We start from the raw sequence: 15,990 nt of genomic DNA, 5'->3' as shown, positions 1-15,990 counted from the left end.
CCAAACAACAACAAAAAAAGAGATAGAGCATAAGTGACTGAGCATGTGAGTCTAAGGAGGAACATCTGCCACAGGACTGGCAAAGTATTTCTTCATTTCCAGTAGAAGCCACTGGACATTCTATACTTTGTTACTAAGAGATTTAAATAACTAAATTAACATTTTTTAGTGTGAAAGCTCAGTCTAACCTCCTTCTGCAGGATCCAATTCTGAAATACATTGAGGAAAAGGTAGAAAACCATACAGAGTTTAGAGAAAAAGCTGTTCATATTGAATCAGATGGAGCTTGTTATCGACCTTTGTATGTATTTGTTCAATCACTCTCCAGCCAGCCTGGTAAAAAGACATGAGTTGTACTGGATTACTTAAGTAAAAACTTCTCAAGCTCAGTCTATATACAAACTTGTACTGAATAGACATTTTAACTACATCCTTGTCAAAAATACAGTTCACAAAAATAGTATACATACAGTAATCTGAAGGTGCCTAACATGACATACTTTCACACTTGAACTTCTCAGACATTAGAAAGAAAAAAACCAAACAAGATGACTTCAGAAGCAGGTGGAGATTAAAAAAAAAAAAAAAAAAAAAAAGCATGTGGTTTACACTAAGTTTCAAGTTTAGTTACTCTAAAAATTCAATGCTACTCTTGATGTAGTACATGAGATTTATGAATTCCATTGCTTGTTAGCTATTTTATTTGTCCTTGCTATAGTCTACTGCACCAATTATTAGTTGAGATCAATAGGTTACTGCTGGCTTAAAATATTCCTGAAGAAAATTCACAGTCCTCACAGTAACTTTACTCTTTGTGTACGAACGAACAAATTTGCTTCTCCTACTTTAGTATCCCTGGTGCCGTCTTCTGGGAAAGGATAAAAACAACCTCCACTGACAAAAAGCAAGAGCTGGTTTTCTTTCCCTCTTGTTTTAATTGTGTCACTTTCTCAGAGTAAAAAACTCTCAATGCAAATGCATGTTTACTCTCACAATGTCATAGGGGAAGAATTACTTGTGTAGGCACAATATATAACCTGCATTAACTTTGACACTAAAACAGATTTAATTTAGTTCCTTTAAGTATATAACATGAAAAATACTTTCTGAACATTATCTTAGTAAATAGGTTTGGACTCTAGGACAGTCATTGTAACACAGAACTGAATACTACAAAATAAAAGTTTTGTCAAAGTCATAGAAAAGATGGAATGTATTTTATATAAAGCCTTTAAAAACAGAAATGGAAACCAAATTGTTTTAAATGTTGGTAGGGTCTAAACATCACATTGCATATTTTTCCCTGTAATACAACAGAAAATGAGTGACATCCCCTCAATAGGCGCTGGTAAAACCAAACCCACCTGACTGGAGATGTCCATTGCGGCATGCCAGGTTAGTACTGTCATTATAGACCTCCATTTGCGGCTTGGAAATTTGCAAAACTGCCTGCAGCTTCTCTACATAGTAGACAGAGGGGGAGGGAGGAAAAAGGACAAAATAAACAAACAAAAAATAAAAATGAACCAAGAAAATTTATGTATGTTGAACACACAAATGTCAAGTTTGGTTTTGTTAAACTTGATATAGGGTTAAAGATTAAGGAATATTTCTATCTATTCTTCATGTTTAATATATTTGTAAGAAAACTGTCAGTATGCCTTAAAACAGCTTTAAAACTAGCCACTTATGGCCAAGTTAATTGCAATAATCTTTACAGACTAGTAATTGTTGTTACTTCCTAAAAACAATGGTCAGGATTAATTCAACATCATTTACTAAATATTTGTGTTGATAGTCCATTTCTGAAAGTCCATCCCAAGGAGTTATTTTTGACCAACTGTAAGGAGTCACTACTTTCCTACATATTAAATGTTTCACCTTAGGAGTAACAGCCAGTCAATATTTTACAGAAAACTCAGTTGTTCAAGCACAACACCATATAAACATTACGATTATGTCCTTCAAGATGTCTATGTAAGAATACAATTGCCTTGAAATTAAGTCAATAAAACTGTCATACAAGCTGTGTTCTTTAAGAGGATTTACTTCACAAACATCTAAATACAAGATTTATAAAGTTAAAGATTAAGGAGAAAGACATTAAGTCAAAGAGGTGTAAGGCTGCAAACAACACAGAACAAATAATCCTGAGACTTAATTCTTGATTTCTGTAACTCACCTACCACTACACTTGTTCCCACTGCAATTACACCTCGAGGCTATACTTACAGCCTCCTCTACTTCACATACACACATGCCTTTTTTGTAAAAACAATACATGGTTTGAAAGGACACAAAGCATACATTATCACACACTCCCTGTTTTTTTTTTCTCTCTACCAAGAGGTAATAGTAATAAGAAGTTGCAGGAAAAGAGATGGCCAAGTAGAGGAATGATGTCCTCTGGCAACACGAAAGCGCATACTGCAATGAAGCTAAATTCTGCTGAAAGCATGCACAGACAAAATCATAACTGCACTGACTGGAGGAAAAATTGCCATTCAGAGCTTGCAGATAGTACAGCCAACAAGTGTAAATGCTTGCTTCTGCTTTTTTGTTTGTTACAGATCTTTTATCCAGTCTTTCTGCTCATTCCTTTCTTCTTCTGACTGCTCCTGATCACTAAGCTGAGCTTCCCTGAAAAGTATCTTTAGCTCCAATAGTTTAAGTGATGCTTTGACAATAATAATCAGAGTGAAAGACATGTGGTTTAAAGTGAAAACTTAGTAACCACAGGCAAATATGAAATGTGCACTCAGAAAGCACTGAAGAGCCAGGTACAGTAAACCAAAAAAACGTTAGTGACACAAGAACAGACTACAAACAATGACAAGCTTTGTAACTTGCATGAAGTTGTCTTAAGAAACCTCCCTCATCTAAAAAAAGCCTTTTTAGTATGACTGCAGAGTGTACTGTTTTAGCAGGCACAGCACTATGGAAGGACAAAACTGAATAGTCCAGTGTATGCAGTCTGAAAAAAAAAGCACGTAGAAGAGCTGAGGGAAAAAAAACCACATCATTAAGTTTTGGAGAACATTTCTGAACTTCACAAAAAAAAAAAACAAAAAAACACCAAAGGAACCCATCCTTTTCATAGTGTGGCCACAATAAAATCAATCGGCTTGGGCAGGAATTCGGGAAATACTATTTGCTTCAACATCGTGGTTTGGGACTGGTGTTTTACCACAATTATTAATGGCTTAGGAAGTTCCACATATTCGGGAACTACAGAACTGCAACAGAAAAAGTAATTCCACTGCTGTCCAGTTTCAATTCACACACTGTCCTCCCATCACATTACACATTAACATGTAACTTAAACATAAAATTACATAATGTAAATACTATATTGCTTTTCTTGAGACACACTGTATTTGTTCAGCCCTTTGAAATAATGAAAATAAATTGAGCTATCAAATATTTTTCCAGGGAATTAATAATTATCACCTTACAGTTAAATGCTCTCTCTCCTTGTCTCCAGACATTGGAAAAAAAAAAGTACAGAACCTCATTAATTATTTCTCTCCCATACAATGTTGACATAAAGCTACCAAATAAATACCACTGCAGTTGTCATCTTATTTAGGCAACACTAGACATTGAAAGGTAAATGATTTCTCATAAAAACAACACTGGTCTATAATCCTAACTTGAAGCAAAATCACGACCTCCACGAAAGTGGAAGAATGCCAAAAGGTGTCCACTGAAGTCTGTATCTAGAGATAGGCAGAATTACTATGAAAAGGGATACTGATGAAAGTTATTTCAATGATGTGTGCCATGTGCACTCTTCAATCAAAATACTAAAATTGCACATAATATATGTAAAGATACTAATGCTGACAGAAATCTCTTCCCCTACAGAATGTCTCTGAAATGGGAGAAGACAGATTGATTCAAGAAGTGAATAGCATTAGAACTGAGCAGTGTTGCACTGGAGACTGTGGTTATCTGACTTTAGGAACTGTAAGCTGCTGAGTTTTGTAGAAAACATATCCTCCTGTGACTCTAAATATATCAAATACAGTGATGCTAACATGGGTGATCAGTAATTCAGAAGAGATCAGGTCTATGAAGACCATCAGAGCAAGATTCATCCACTCATCTAAATAACTGCACAGATAATAAACCTTTAACTGTGTCAAAAAGAGGAGCTAGTATCAGTTCCAGTAGCAGAACTTGGAAGTACCCTGGCAGCTAGCACAACTCAGTATTGTCAAGGGTCTGCCAATGTCATCAAAGTCACCTTGAGGTGCTCTGAAACATACTTCAGCTTTCAGGCTGTGTCATAGTACAGCTTTCAAGAGAATATGACACAGTAATTTATATTCAAGGCGAAAACAGAGCTCAAAATATAGAAGTCAACAACCAAGGCAAGTGGCTACATGCCCTTGGTCAAACATTAAAAGGCATCGGTGTTGTGATGACACATGGTGATAACACATGGGTGCAATCACACATCATGTCCCCATCAGTGGCATCATGCAACTTAAATTTACATTGATGATCCAAAACATCTCAAAAATATCAAAGCACTGAGCACTTTCAAAGAGACAGTTACAAACCATAGTATTTAATTTTCACTTTCTATGTATTACCAAGGTAACTACTCAACTGGATGTCACTTCAGTTGGACAGTCTGCAAGCGCATCCCTGTCTAGTAAGCAGGATGAAATATTTAATACTATTACCTACTTAAGTCTGTGTTATCCTGCCAGCTAATACAATAAGGACTTGCCTGTTCTTCCTTTAAAAATTCCACAGGGCCTTAGATCAGAATATTCAGAATTGGATTCATAGGAAAAAATCACTTTATTGAACCTTAAGATCTTCAAGAGTCTCAACTACAAAAGCATCTCTAAAGCACTTTAACACTTGCAAGTACCTATTACTGTAAATCACAAGCTAAAAGCTAAATTTACAATTGTACACACAATTCAATTCTAGATTACCTTAAATATCCACAAAATCCACGTAAAATTACATATAATGTAATAAAGACAGATACTGTCAATACTTCCAAGTTGATTAAATTTGTATAACAAATACTACCCTAACAGATCCACAATAGTCAAGGGATTTAAATCCATTGGAGTATCTCTCCAGAAGAACATATTTTTCCTTCCTAAAGGGCTTCACTTCCTTTCTATCCAAATTTTGCTCGCAGGTACATGGTTTGAGACGGATCCATAGCACAAGCTGAATAAGAACCTAAGCAGAACAAAGAACTAAGCTTCTAACACACTCAAAGTATAAATAAAAGAAAATAATATTTGACATCAACTTCTGCAATAAACACTGTTCTGTCAGTTTACTTTCTGAACGAAGCACACAAATAGCAAGACCACACATTCTGGTAATAGAGATGAATGCATTAGCTTTACCAACTTTAGGGGTTTTGCAATGGTTATCTTTTCAATCAAAGCTCAGCAAGTAAGCAACTTCTCAACACTGCAAATGCTACTACAATAACACAAGCAAGGATGAAGTAAGATAGACATTGCTACTTCAAGCTTCAAATAACAGCACATTTTTAAAAGAAATCCTAGTTACTTGTAATGAAGATGTCAGCAATAAGCCATACCTTATGAAAGACTGCTAGCATGTAATCACTTTCACACTTCTGTTCCCTAGTTAAGATATTACCTCTAGAAGTCAGTCTTTAAGGAGTAGAAAGTATCATTTCTGCACATATTAAGGTTCTACCAACACACACCTGTAATAAAGCATAGAAGCCAGAAGCCTCTTTCACATCATATTCCCTTCACTTCCTTTAAAAAAGAACTTAGGACACCAGGAACTCAAGTGAAACAAAAGGGAGTCCCTGTCTTGTGATTGTCACAACTTCTCTGAAAATCACCAGTCAGGACAACAGAATCACAAATAATAAGAGAAGAAAGTGAGTTTTCCTGTCTGCTCTATAAGCTCCTAGGAGAAAGAGTTAGAAGAACTAACACCACAGTGCAAGATTAAAGATGCAGATACACAAGTTAAGCTTCAAACACATTTGTTAGTTCTCTCTTAAAGAGTAATTAAAAAAAAATAATCTTTCTTTTAATTTAACATTTCATTTAACATAAAGCATTTCCAAAGTTTTCAGTTTAGAGGATGCACTCACTACACAAAGCTGTGGGACTGTTGCTTAATGGGAGGAAGACTTTGTTCATCACGCACAGAAACATGCCTTTTCCTTTTCTGCCTAGTTTAGTGTGTCTATTAAAAGTTTATGAATATCACTTAATTTTGATAAAGCTGAAACTATACAACACTGCTTTTGACAAGAAGTGATCTTATCTGCTAGTCCTAAAATAAAACACTACCAGACAAAAAATATAGAGAATTTACATTTCAGAACCTTATGGTCTACATAATGTTAAAGAATGACTATTACAGTACATACCAATAATCAGGAAAATTGTTATACAAGCGACAGGAGAATTAACAGAACATGAAGTAGTTTCAGAAGGTATACTTAGCACTCATGATCAGCACTCTTAAGTTTTACTACAGCTTTAACATAGAAATTCTAAACTAACTCAAACAACAGTTAGTTAAGACATAATTAGTTTATAACTCATACATACTATGATGTGAAGACTTCTCAGTTATTTCTACACCTGTTTCTTACTTAAAGCATAGGGAAGTGGCTATGGGATTCTAATTTAAAAATCCATGAACACCATTGAAAACATATTTCTGACTCTCAACTAAAATACAGTCCTAAGATATCCTACACATGTAATGACTCCTGCATTTTAAAAATTAAAGCTAGATTTTAGAAGGACGCATTACATTAAGTTGTGCAAATAATGACAAACTTTCCAAAGTCATGAATTGTAACTGGTACCTAAAAGCTGCAAGCGATCCTTGGCCATTGCCAAATTTGTCATCATTTTAGATTGCAGACGTCGAGCCCGTTCACACTGATCACCTTACAAAGAAAAATCATTGTTAAAACACATTTGGCAAATTAATTATTAAGCACTAAAATACTGACAACCCAGGCTTCTCTCCTCTTCTTCCCACCCCTTATCTACTCCCTCCACTAAGGAACTTCACTGCAAAACTAATGAAGAAATCCTAATGCTTTCTATTTAATCAAATAATTTAAAGTTACTTGACACTGTCTGCTTTCCAATATTGCCCGTAGAGTGGTGGGAACACAAGCATTGCATTGCACATTCTCTAACATTTCAGGCTGACCTATGTTCTCTGTCACTGCATTTTTCAAGACAGAGTCAAAGGAAAAAGATTTTTATAAAGCTTTAAAAGTGACTGAGAGGCAAGTACAATTTGAAATAATTCACTTTGGCAAAATTAACAAATTTAAAATCAGTTGACTGTGTCCCTTTACATTTCAGAACTCACAAGATGATGGACATTAATATCATCACTTCCTAAAAAATGTCTGATCAAGATAAGCTTCATTTTTTTAACTGTACAATTTAGATGGGTTGTAGCAAATGCCACTGGTATTGTTGCATAAATAATGCAGCACTGTCACCACATACTATTCACAAACATTAAAAAATATAGCTGAGGAACAAAACAGCAGTCTGCAAAAGCGGTTACAGGTTTGGTGTTTTCTGGGGAATTGCATTATTATTATTGTATTATTTTGAGGACAGAAATTCTTAGCAAGTCCTTAACTACACCTATTTCTCTGTGGTACATACCTGCTTGTACACTACAGCTTAAAATGTTTCCCTGTATACAGATGGCTTTTTTCTTTTGTTGGAAAAGTTTCAGCTTTTTTGGCAGAAGCTATTCAGAAACTCAATGCTAGACCATTCCAAACTGGGTGAATATAAAATTCTGCATAAGTGAGAACACAAACTGTCAACTTTGACAAGTCAAGCCAAAGCTCAATATTCTAGCATTCTCATTATACAAGAAATCGAGTGTTTTACTTCAGAATTTTGATGAACTGCTTAAGAGTTTGGAAACATTTGGAGCAAGATTTGTGTGTTACAGACCAGAACATTAAGGTAGAACAGCGAAATGGACCAGTATTTGCCTACAGCTCAAATGGGAATAAGAAACACTTTGATGAATTAATTCACATAACAGACCATTCCTAGCACCTACCATATTTAGCAATATTGATCCCTGACTTTGAAGAAGCTATAAATCAAAATCTTTCCCACAAAACTCAAAACTGGCTTACCTTGACCAATTACTAAGACAGCTATTCCTTTTTCCAGTTCTTCAATTCCTTTCTTATACCATTCAACAGCTTGTTCCTTTTGTCCTGCTTAAAAAGGAAGTGAAGCCATTATTTCCTGTAATGACTTAAAGCTTAGGAATGGTTCCATATAATGCTGCGTAAAACAAGTAAGAGGAAGGAAGATATATTTTATCAAAATCCTACGATTGCAAGCAACATTTAAAGGGACACTGTCAACTTGGTCTCTACACAGTTTCAAATATGCTTTTCTATTACAAACAGGTACTACACCAGCCTCAAATCACTTTTGCCTGTTTTAGGAATACTTCTTTATCTACCTTCAAGAGATCAGTCCCCTAAAAAAAAAAAACCCAAACAAGAAAATACACACAAAAAAGATAAAAAAGCTAGTCTAGGTATATTCATTCACAATAGAAATGACGAAATTAACACTTTCTCTTTCTGGAATATCAAATTGAGACATGTCTCCCAATCTTCCAGTGACAGCCAATACCAGTAATACAAGCACAAGAAAGGCAATAAGTCTAGGATACTACGTGAGTGAGAATGATTCACTTATACTCTGGTTAACTTTTGTAAAGAGCAGCTCATTTGCCATGGGGGTATTTCTTTGCTTATTCTATCATGAAACTTCTGTACTGCAAGTATACCTCAGCTTTCACATGAAGAACAATACATGTAGACACCTCTGTACCAACGATGTCCTAAATGGATATTACAGAGAATACAACCATATGCCTAACTTATACTATCTGACAACGTAAGCAAATAACCCATTGAAGAGATATTCATATCTACTTCATATTGCTTCCCTTCTATAAATAGTCTGCATTAAAACAATACTTGCATATGGAAACACATATTTGTAAGGTAGCAATGTGATACTAAGCATGTCTTTCCACATGGCAATATAGCACACTGGGTATTACAATATAAACCTGATTAACATTAACAAGCTGTTAGTCCTAGGGAAAAAAAGACAAACCCAAGCACATCTAGAAGGAAGCATTCAGACACCATTAACCTAGTTTTAGAAGAAACAATGTTTCCAAAAACTACTACCAAGTGACAGTTACCAGTGAGTGTGTGGCTTCAACATTTAAATCATTGATAATTTCAGTCTCGAACCTATTTTCTAGCAAATTTTAATGCCAGTAAAAATATTTCAATATATTCCTAGATTTCTCTTAAGGATCTTCTCTTTCTCCTCTCCAGATGCAAAATCTTTTAATAACATTCCACAAGTTACCCTGTGTGGATAATTCCACGCTTGGCTCTTCTTACCGACACAAATCACAGGAACAGCACCTTCCTACAGTTGTGTTCATCACACAACTTGGGAATCATTTTATTACCATCCTTTCTCTGACATCCTCACATATACTGACTCTTACAGACAAAGCGAAGTAAATTAAATTATTGAAGCTGAGTGTCTTTGATTCTCTCTGTAGCCTTTTTTCATTAAACTTTTCCCCATCACCTATTGAAACAGTTTTGACTGGAGTGTAAACCTAATGATGACTAAGACTATTAGAAATTAAATGTGAGATTATTCCAGTCTCCTCTGCTATTATTTTAATTGCTTTGCTGTTCTAAAGACCAGTTGCAAACAGGCCAAGGTCATTGCTAAAATCTCACTTCCACCTTTTAACTGGGTAAGTTTAAAAAGCAATGTACCAAATCAAGCTGCTTGCAAAGGCAGTGCTCTGAAATTACACAGAATGGTTCACTAGTTCTCGATGGTTAAGACATTAAAAATACAATTAAAAAGTCATATTCCTTAGAAGTCATTGATTTGTTGTGCTGGGTCAGGATGGGATGGAGTTTTTCTTTGCAGCAGCCTTTATGGTGCTGTGTTTTGGATCTGTAACTAAAACAGTGTTGATAACACATCAATGTTTTGGTTATTGCTGAATAGCTTGCACAGTCTCAAGGATTTCTTTTTCCCATTCTAGATTGACAGTGAGTAGGCTGGGGGTGCACAAGAACTTGGGAGTGCGCACTGGTAGGATGACTAACCCATACTGGCCAAAGAGATATTCCATATTGTGTAATACCATGCTCAGCAATAACAGCTTGGGTAGAGGAAGAACAGAGTTGGAACTGTCTGCCAAAGCAGCCACAGATCCAAAACTGGCTGGAAATTGGTTAGCAATTGCTTTTGTGTTACCCATCTTCCCGCCATCTCCTTCCTTTACTTATTAATGTGTCTTTCTTTACGTTTAACCACAAGTTTTCTCACTTTTGCTCTTCCTATTCTCTCCCCTGTCCCATTGAGGTGAGTAAAACAGTAGCTATGTGAGTGCTTAGCTGCTGGCTGGGGGCAACCCACCACATGTGCCTTCCTAGTCTCAGGAAGAGATATTAAGCTTAATTTTGAAAATACCAAGACAAGAATATTAATTTCCCCAACAATTCAGAAGCATAAAAATTTCCAGAAGTGCTATCATAATTACTGAAGTGCACATAGTTTCCAGAACAGCAAAACCACCACATAATTAACAGGATACTAGACAGTCCAGAAATCCTTACCATTTCATATACTACACCTAATAAATTGTTTTCTGTTGGAAGCTATTAAAAAAAAAAAGATACAAAACAAATTCAAAGGTATGCATGTTTTCAAATAAAACCAGACAAGTAAGTAACAAATTTAAGTATTAAAGCAAAGTGAATTCTTTCTCAGTAAAACAAATGCTGTATTTGCAGGGTTATAACAGTTTTGCAATGGCTTGTGTTAGCAGCAAATATTTTTTTTTGTTTACTAAATGTATGACCTGTGTAGCCAATGCATATATGACAAAACTAAAAACATCTATAATGCAAGTCCGTGATTAAAATCGGTATCTGAAGGCTTACTCTTCAAATCCCCAACAGTTACAAACTACAACAGTGGAATGGGCACCTGACAATTTAAGACTTTGCTGCTCTTCACAATCATCAACCACACTCGAGTTTTAAGCTACCTCCCCTTCGTTCATGCTTTGCTCCTATGACCTCCAACACTCTTACACTGTACATCTGCTCTGAACTAATCTCACTGCACATGACGGGGTTTTTCTCCCAGAGCTTACCACTGCCACTCCCTACTTGTCAGTGCAAAGCAAGACACATCCCTTGCTTTTGTGGTGCTCTCAGCATGTAGCTTCTACTGAAGGCCTATTCCTGTATTTTTAATCTCCTTCTCTAGGATAGCAGTTCCACTAGAGCTCAACAGAAAAGATATAATAAGGTATTCTGATGTTTCCAGAGAATTTTAAAACCCAGCACAGCATATCCCTAAGGATTACTTTTTGGATGCTGACTGTTGTGCTGCTGCATTTGGAATACATGCCAAAACCAAATAACGCCTTAGCACTTTTTTAATCCTCTAGACACATACATAAAAAAAATCTCACTGGCTTTATTTAATTGAACCCTGAACATCTTCGACAACTTCTAGTCACATGATGATTTTTTTTTAGTAAGCACATCAGTTTAAGGGAAAAAAAACACCTTTAAAAAAGCATTATACGTTATTCATATTTTGACAATTGCTTTTTAAAGCAAGTATTAAAGTATTTCTTTTCTTACAAGTCAGATGACTCGAGATGGGCAGCTTGAGAGCCAGGTCTCCTGATTCACTTCAACACTTTCAATCATTTGTCAGGCACTACATTAAAGGATGCACCCTTATTGTCCCTGGTGCTTTTGTTTTGCGACTGGCCTAGTTACACTGAAAGCTACTTAACTCCGTCACACCCCATCCGATTTTTCATCACCTCACCAGACCTCCGCATTAAGAACTTTAATTTGAAGTTACCAGAGCGAAATGCAAAGACTTGCTTTGCGTGGGAAAATCGGTCTGAACCACAGCTTTTTGACGCAACCCGGGCCTGCCGCCGTGCGGAGACGGACCCAGCAGGGGGTTACCGCACGCAGGCACTAGGAAGAGCTTATACTACAACCCTTCGCAACTCGTATTTGTCACATAAGGTGGATGTGTTCGCTTTTAGCCTCAAAAGCGGCGGCGGTCGCGGTGCCCCGACGTGCGACCAAGAGGCCCTTTCCGCCTTCCTCACACCAGCCTGGCCCGACTTGGCTCCCCCCACAGCCCGGGGCGGCCGCCGGCGCTCCCCTACCTCTCTCGTCTTCGTCGATGCGCAGCGCCATGGAGATGCACTCAAAGGCCCGCTTGTGACAGGCCCGCACCGTCTCGGGAGCGCCGCCGGGCTCGGGCGCGTCCGCGGCCCCGGTCCTGCTGCCCTTGGTGGCCATGAGGGCGCTGCGGGACAGGCGCTCGCAGAGCCAGGCGAAGAGCAGCCCGAGCTGGAAGGCGACGAAGCGCAGCAGGGCGAAGGCGGCGAAGAGAGGGTACGAGAAGTAGTACAGGTTCCTCTTGTGGGGGGACGCCGCTGCCGCCGCCCCCGCCGGCGGCACGGTGGGAGCCGACCCGGGCGGCGAGGAAGGGGAGGCCCCGGCAGCCGGGGCCGCGTAGCTGGAGCCGGCTAAGCCCTTCTTTTTCCCCCTGCCTCCTGGAGAATTCATTCACCGCCGTCACCATAACCCGCTGCCAGGGACTGACAACAACCAGCCATCGCGGTGGCAGCAGCGACGCCCCTTTCGCTCGGCCCCATGGGGAGGAGTGCGCGGCGGCAGTGGTTCAACGCGGGGCGGCGCCGCCGCCTCCACCGCCGCTATTGTCGACGTGCCACAACCACAATAGGAGGTGGAGATCAGCGCCTACAATTCCCGACGTGCTTGGTAGCGGCGCTTCGCTCTGCGCGGCCTGAGGGGGGCCCGCTGGGAAGCGTAGTCCCGCGGCGGGCCCAGCGCTCGCGGCAGCGGCCCGGTCGCCGCCGGGGACCCCGGCATGGAGGAGATCCGCCTACTGTCCGCGCGGTGCGGCGAAAGCGACAGGTTGCTCCTGCGCCGCCCGAGACCGTTAGATTTCGGCGCATTGAAGCACAGCGAAGGGAAAGGTGATGAATAATGTAACAAAATTATTCTGTCTGGAGTTGCCAGCCGCCCCGCAGGCAAAAAGCAGCCGGGCGCCGCGCATCGAGCCCCCCGCGCAGCCGTTTCTAGAGGCAGAGGAGGAGAGTTCAACGTTCAGGAGCTCTTTAGCAAAGACTCCAGCCTCTCCCTCGGTGGCGTGCGGCAGCGGGCAGCGCTTTGTGCCCAGCTTCCCCCGCTGCACGGCCCTCCGCAGGGCATTTTCTGCAAGCGGCACTTTGTCTGACCGCGCTTCTCTTCAGTGAAGGAACAGGCTGTCTCCTCACACGGAGGAAACGAATGTAATTGAGTATAAACACATCCTTTGGGGGGAATAAAAAAATAAATACCTTAATTCTTGTTCCACCCTCATAATTTTATTACTGTATAAAATACACAATTTTATTAACATGTAACATGACCTAGAACCATAGACAGTAAACCTGTTAGTGCCAAAAAAAAGAAACGCACCCAACGTTAGGCCAAAACACAGCTTCAGAAATAGACAGCAGTCAGGAATTGTGAGGAAATGATGATGCTTTTAAGTGAGAACATACAAAATCAGGTCACTAACTATAGCTATGAAGTATTTTAGTGACCTGCAAGTTGAATCACCCTACCGCCCACTTATGTTAAGATGGCTCTAGCAGTCTTTGGGACCTTACTGTGAACAATTCTAATGAATAATCTGGCATAAAATTAAAGCAGTTGTTTGGGGGGTTGGGTTTGTTGTTGTGTTGTTTTCTTAAAAAAATAAAAACAATAATAAAAAGCCTTAAAAAATCAGAACAATGTATGGTTTTCTGCTGTCATAGTGAGGTATCCTGACTCAGTAATCATGCTTAATAAACACCAAAAAAGGGTGGAAGAAAAAGTGAAATCTCTTCTTTTCTGGAGCAAGCAACTGTTAGATCAGCTCATGCACCTCATGACCAAGGGCTCATAAAATACAGGACATGCAAAAGTGTCTGGAATCAGAGCAGACAAGCATCGCAATCACAAGAATTAGAAAGGTATCATTTCCCTGGGACCACAACTTACCTTTGTACAGAAGGTCCAGTTAGGAAACCATTCCTCACTCCCAACATGACATCACTGAAAAAATGCATATAATAGCCTCTGGCCCCCTCAACATCAGCTGAGGTTGGCAGCTCTCAAATTGATACTGAGCCAGCATACCCTTCTGCTACAATTCTAAGCCCTTCAGTTGACTTTCAGATGAGGTACTGACAGCATCATAGTTTTTAAAGCTTGTTTATCTAATGGATAATGCCCTCAGTTCTGTAAATATTACTTCAAACTCACAGGTGTAAACAGACTTCATAATTACCATTAATAATTAGATGACTACCTCAGAGCATGATCTAATGAGAACCAGGCATTTTCTGTTATTTCTCCATATGGCTGATCTTTTAAGAGCATCAGCTAGATCATTTATATGCATTGTCATCACTGCAGCAATAAAATAGTAAAAGGAACAGACCCAGTGTTGTACAACAATAACAAAAAAAATATTTTCTCTCAGAAAAACAGACTACAGGAATGTAACTACTTTCTCAAGCTAAAAAGGTTCTAAAGGCCTTTTAAAATCTGCTAGTATAAACTACATTACTATTACAGATACAAGATTATTTTAGTCAATAATCTAACACTGCACTATCTAGCTAAGCCCTTGTTAAGCACTTGCTAATAATTTCATTAACTAGCTAAGCACTTGCAAATAGTTCAATCACCTAACAATTAAGTACTCCTTTAAATTGCAAAAACCTCAAGAGTTGCAAAAAAGCGGTCTTTCTTCATTTTCTTCATGTTTGCTAGGTGGCCCTTCATGGTCTGATGTCATAGTGACAAGACCTTTAGCAGTGATGTGTGGCAAACTATGAAACAAGTGGTTAATACAACAACTATTGTTACTTTAGTTTCTATACCTCATAATCACAAGGTAGGTGGCACAGGTGTTTGTTAGGAAAAACTTAGAAGTTGCCAATACAGGTGGATGGAGTGAGTGGACAGATATCTTTCTATTAGCATTTAACCAATCCCTATGATACTAAGAAATTCTATAGTAGTTAGGATCCAATCAAGATAAAGGGCAAATTAAAAGATGGACATTTCATGCATGCTTTTTGTTGGTAAATACAGTTCTTTGTTTAAAACGCATAAAACCCTTGAAAATTATAACTAACAAACAATTGGAGGAGATATCCTCTGTGTTCCCCACTGCTGCATAATAAAGATGTGCCTGCTTATCTGCAGTCTTGTGTTCATTGGCGATCTGTCAACATTACCAGACACTGAATTTAATTCCTAATTTAACTTAATTCCTAATGAAAACAAAAGATGGTCAAACTCTGCAACAGTATAACTAAAGCAGCAGTGGAGTTTCCACTCCTTGGTAACTTCTAGTCAAAACAGGATGATTAAAACTGATGCTCAGAGAAAGCCGCATTTTTATTAACAGGGGAACTGGGCAAAACTAATGCCCCACAGTCAGTGTTTTGCAAACTGTACTTTACAGAACCCTAAAAGATTATTGCACTAGAGAAACCTCCTTTTCAGTTCAAATTTATCTTCAGCAAAGCAACTGTGCACAAACATCACAGTGTAGTCTACCTCGTTGGTAGACTCCACTACCACAAGTAGTTTCAAGTGCCAGCGTTTCTCAGAGGCTTGCTTGGAGATCAGAAACATCCTGCCAGTCTTAGTCCTTAACGGGTACCTGCAAATTGAATCGCCTGCCTCCCTTCTTACCAAAAAGTGGCCTTAACCAAAGGCTACGCCTCAAAAGGGTTAACAGAAGCCAGGACTGAACACCTGCTTCGGTG

The 15,990-nt window shown here is 38.8% G+C and overlaps 1 protein-coding gene across 5 annotated transcripts in view; it reads right to left on the bottom strand.

Annotated features, from left to right (window-relative positions):
- SPAST (spastin) overlaps nucleotides 1-13,025 on the bottom strand; it is a 36,983-nt gene extending 23,958 nt beyond the window's left edge. The window contains exons 1-4 of one of the 5 annotated variants that reach the window (XM_061991108.1): nucleotides 12,313-13,025; nucleotides 8,171-8,257; nucleotides 6,851-6,934; nucleotides 1,365-1,460 (exon numbers count right to left, since the gene is read on the bottom strand). In XM_061991108.1, coding sequence (XP_061847092.1) covers nucleotides 1,365-1,460; nucleotides 6,851-6,934; nucleotides 8,171-8,257; nucleotides 12,313-12,718 — 673 coding nt within the window. In that variant the 5' untranslated portion in view covers nucleotides 12,719-13,025. The remainder of the gene's footprint in view (nucleotides 1-1,364; nucleotides 1,461-6,850; nucleotides 6,935-8,170; nucleotides 8,258-12,312) is intronic. The other 4 variants (XM_010210895.2, XM_061991107.1, XM_061991109.1 and 1 more) reach the window with 4 other exon arrangements.
- Between the last annotated feature and the right edge of the window lie 2,965 nt (nucleotides 13,026-15,990).

This window comes from Colius striatus, chromosome 2 (genome assembly GCF_028858725.1).
Source record: "Colius striatus isolate bColStr4 chromosome 2, bColStr4.1.hap1, whole genome shotgun sequence".
Lineage (NCBI taxonomy): Eukaryota > Metazoa > Chordata > Aves > Coliiformes > Coliidae > Colius > Colius striatus.
The sequence above is the reverse complement of the archived record's forward strand: the minus strand, read 5'-3'. Positions and strand labels throughout refer to the sequence as shown.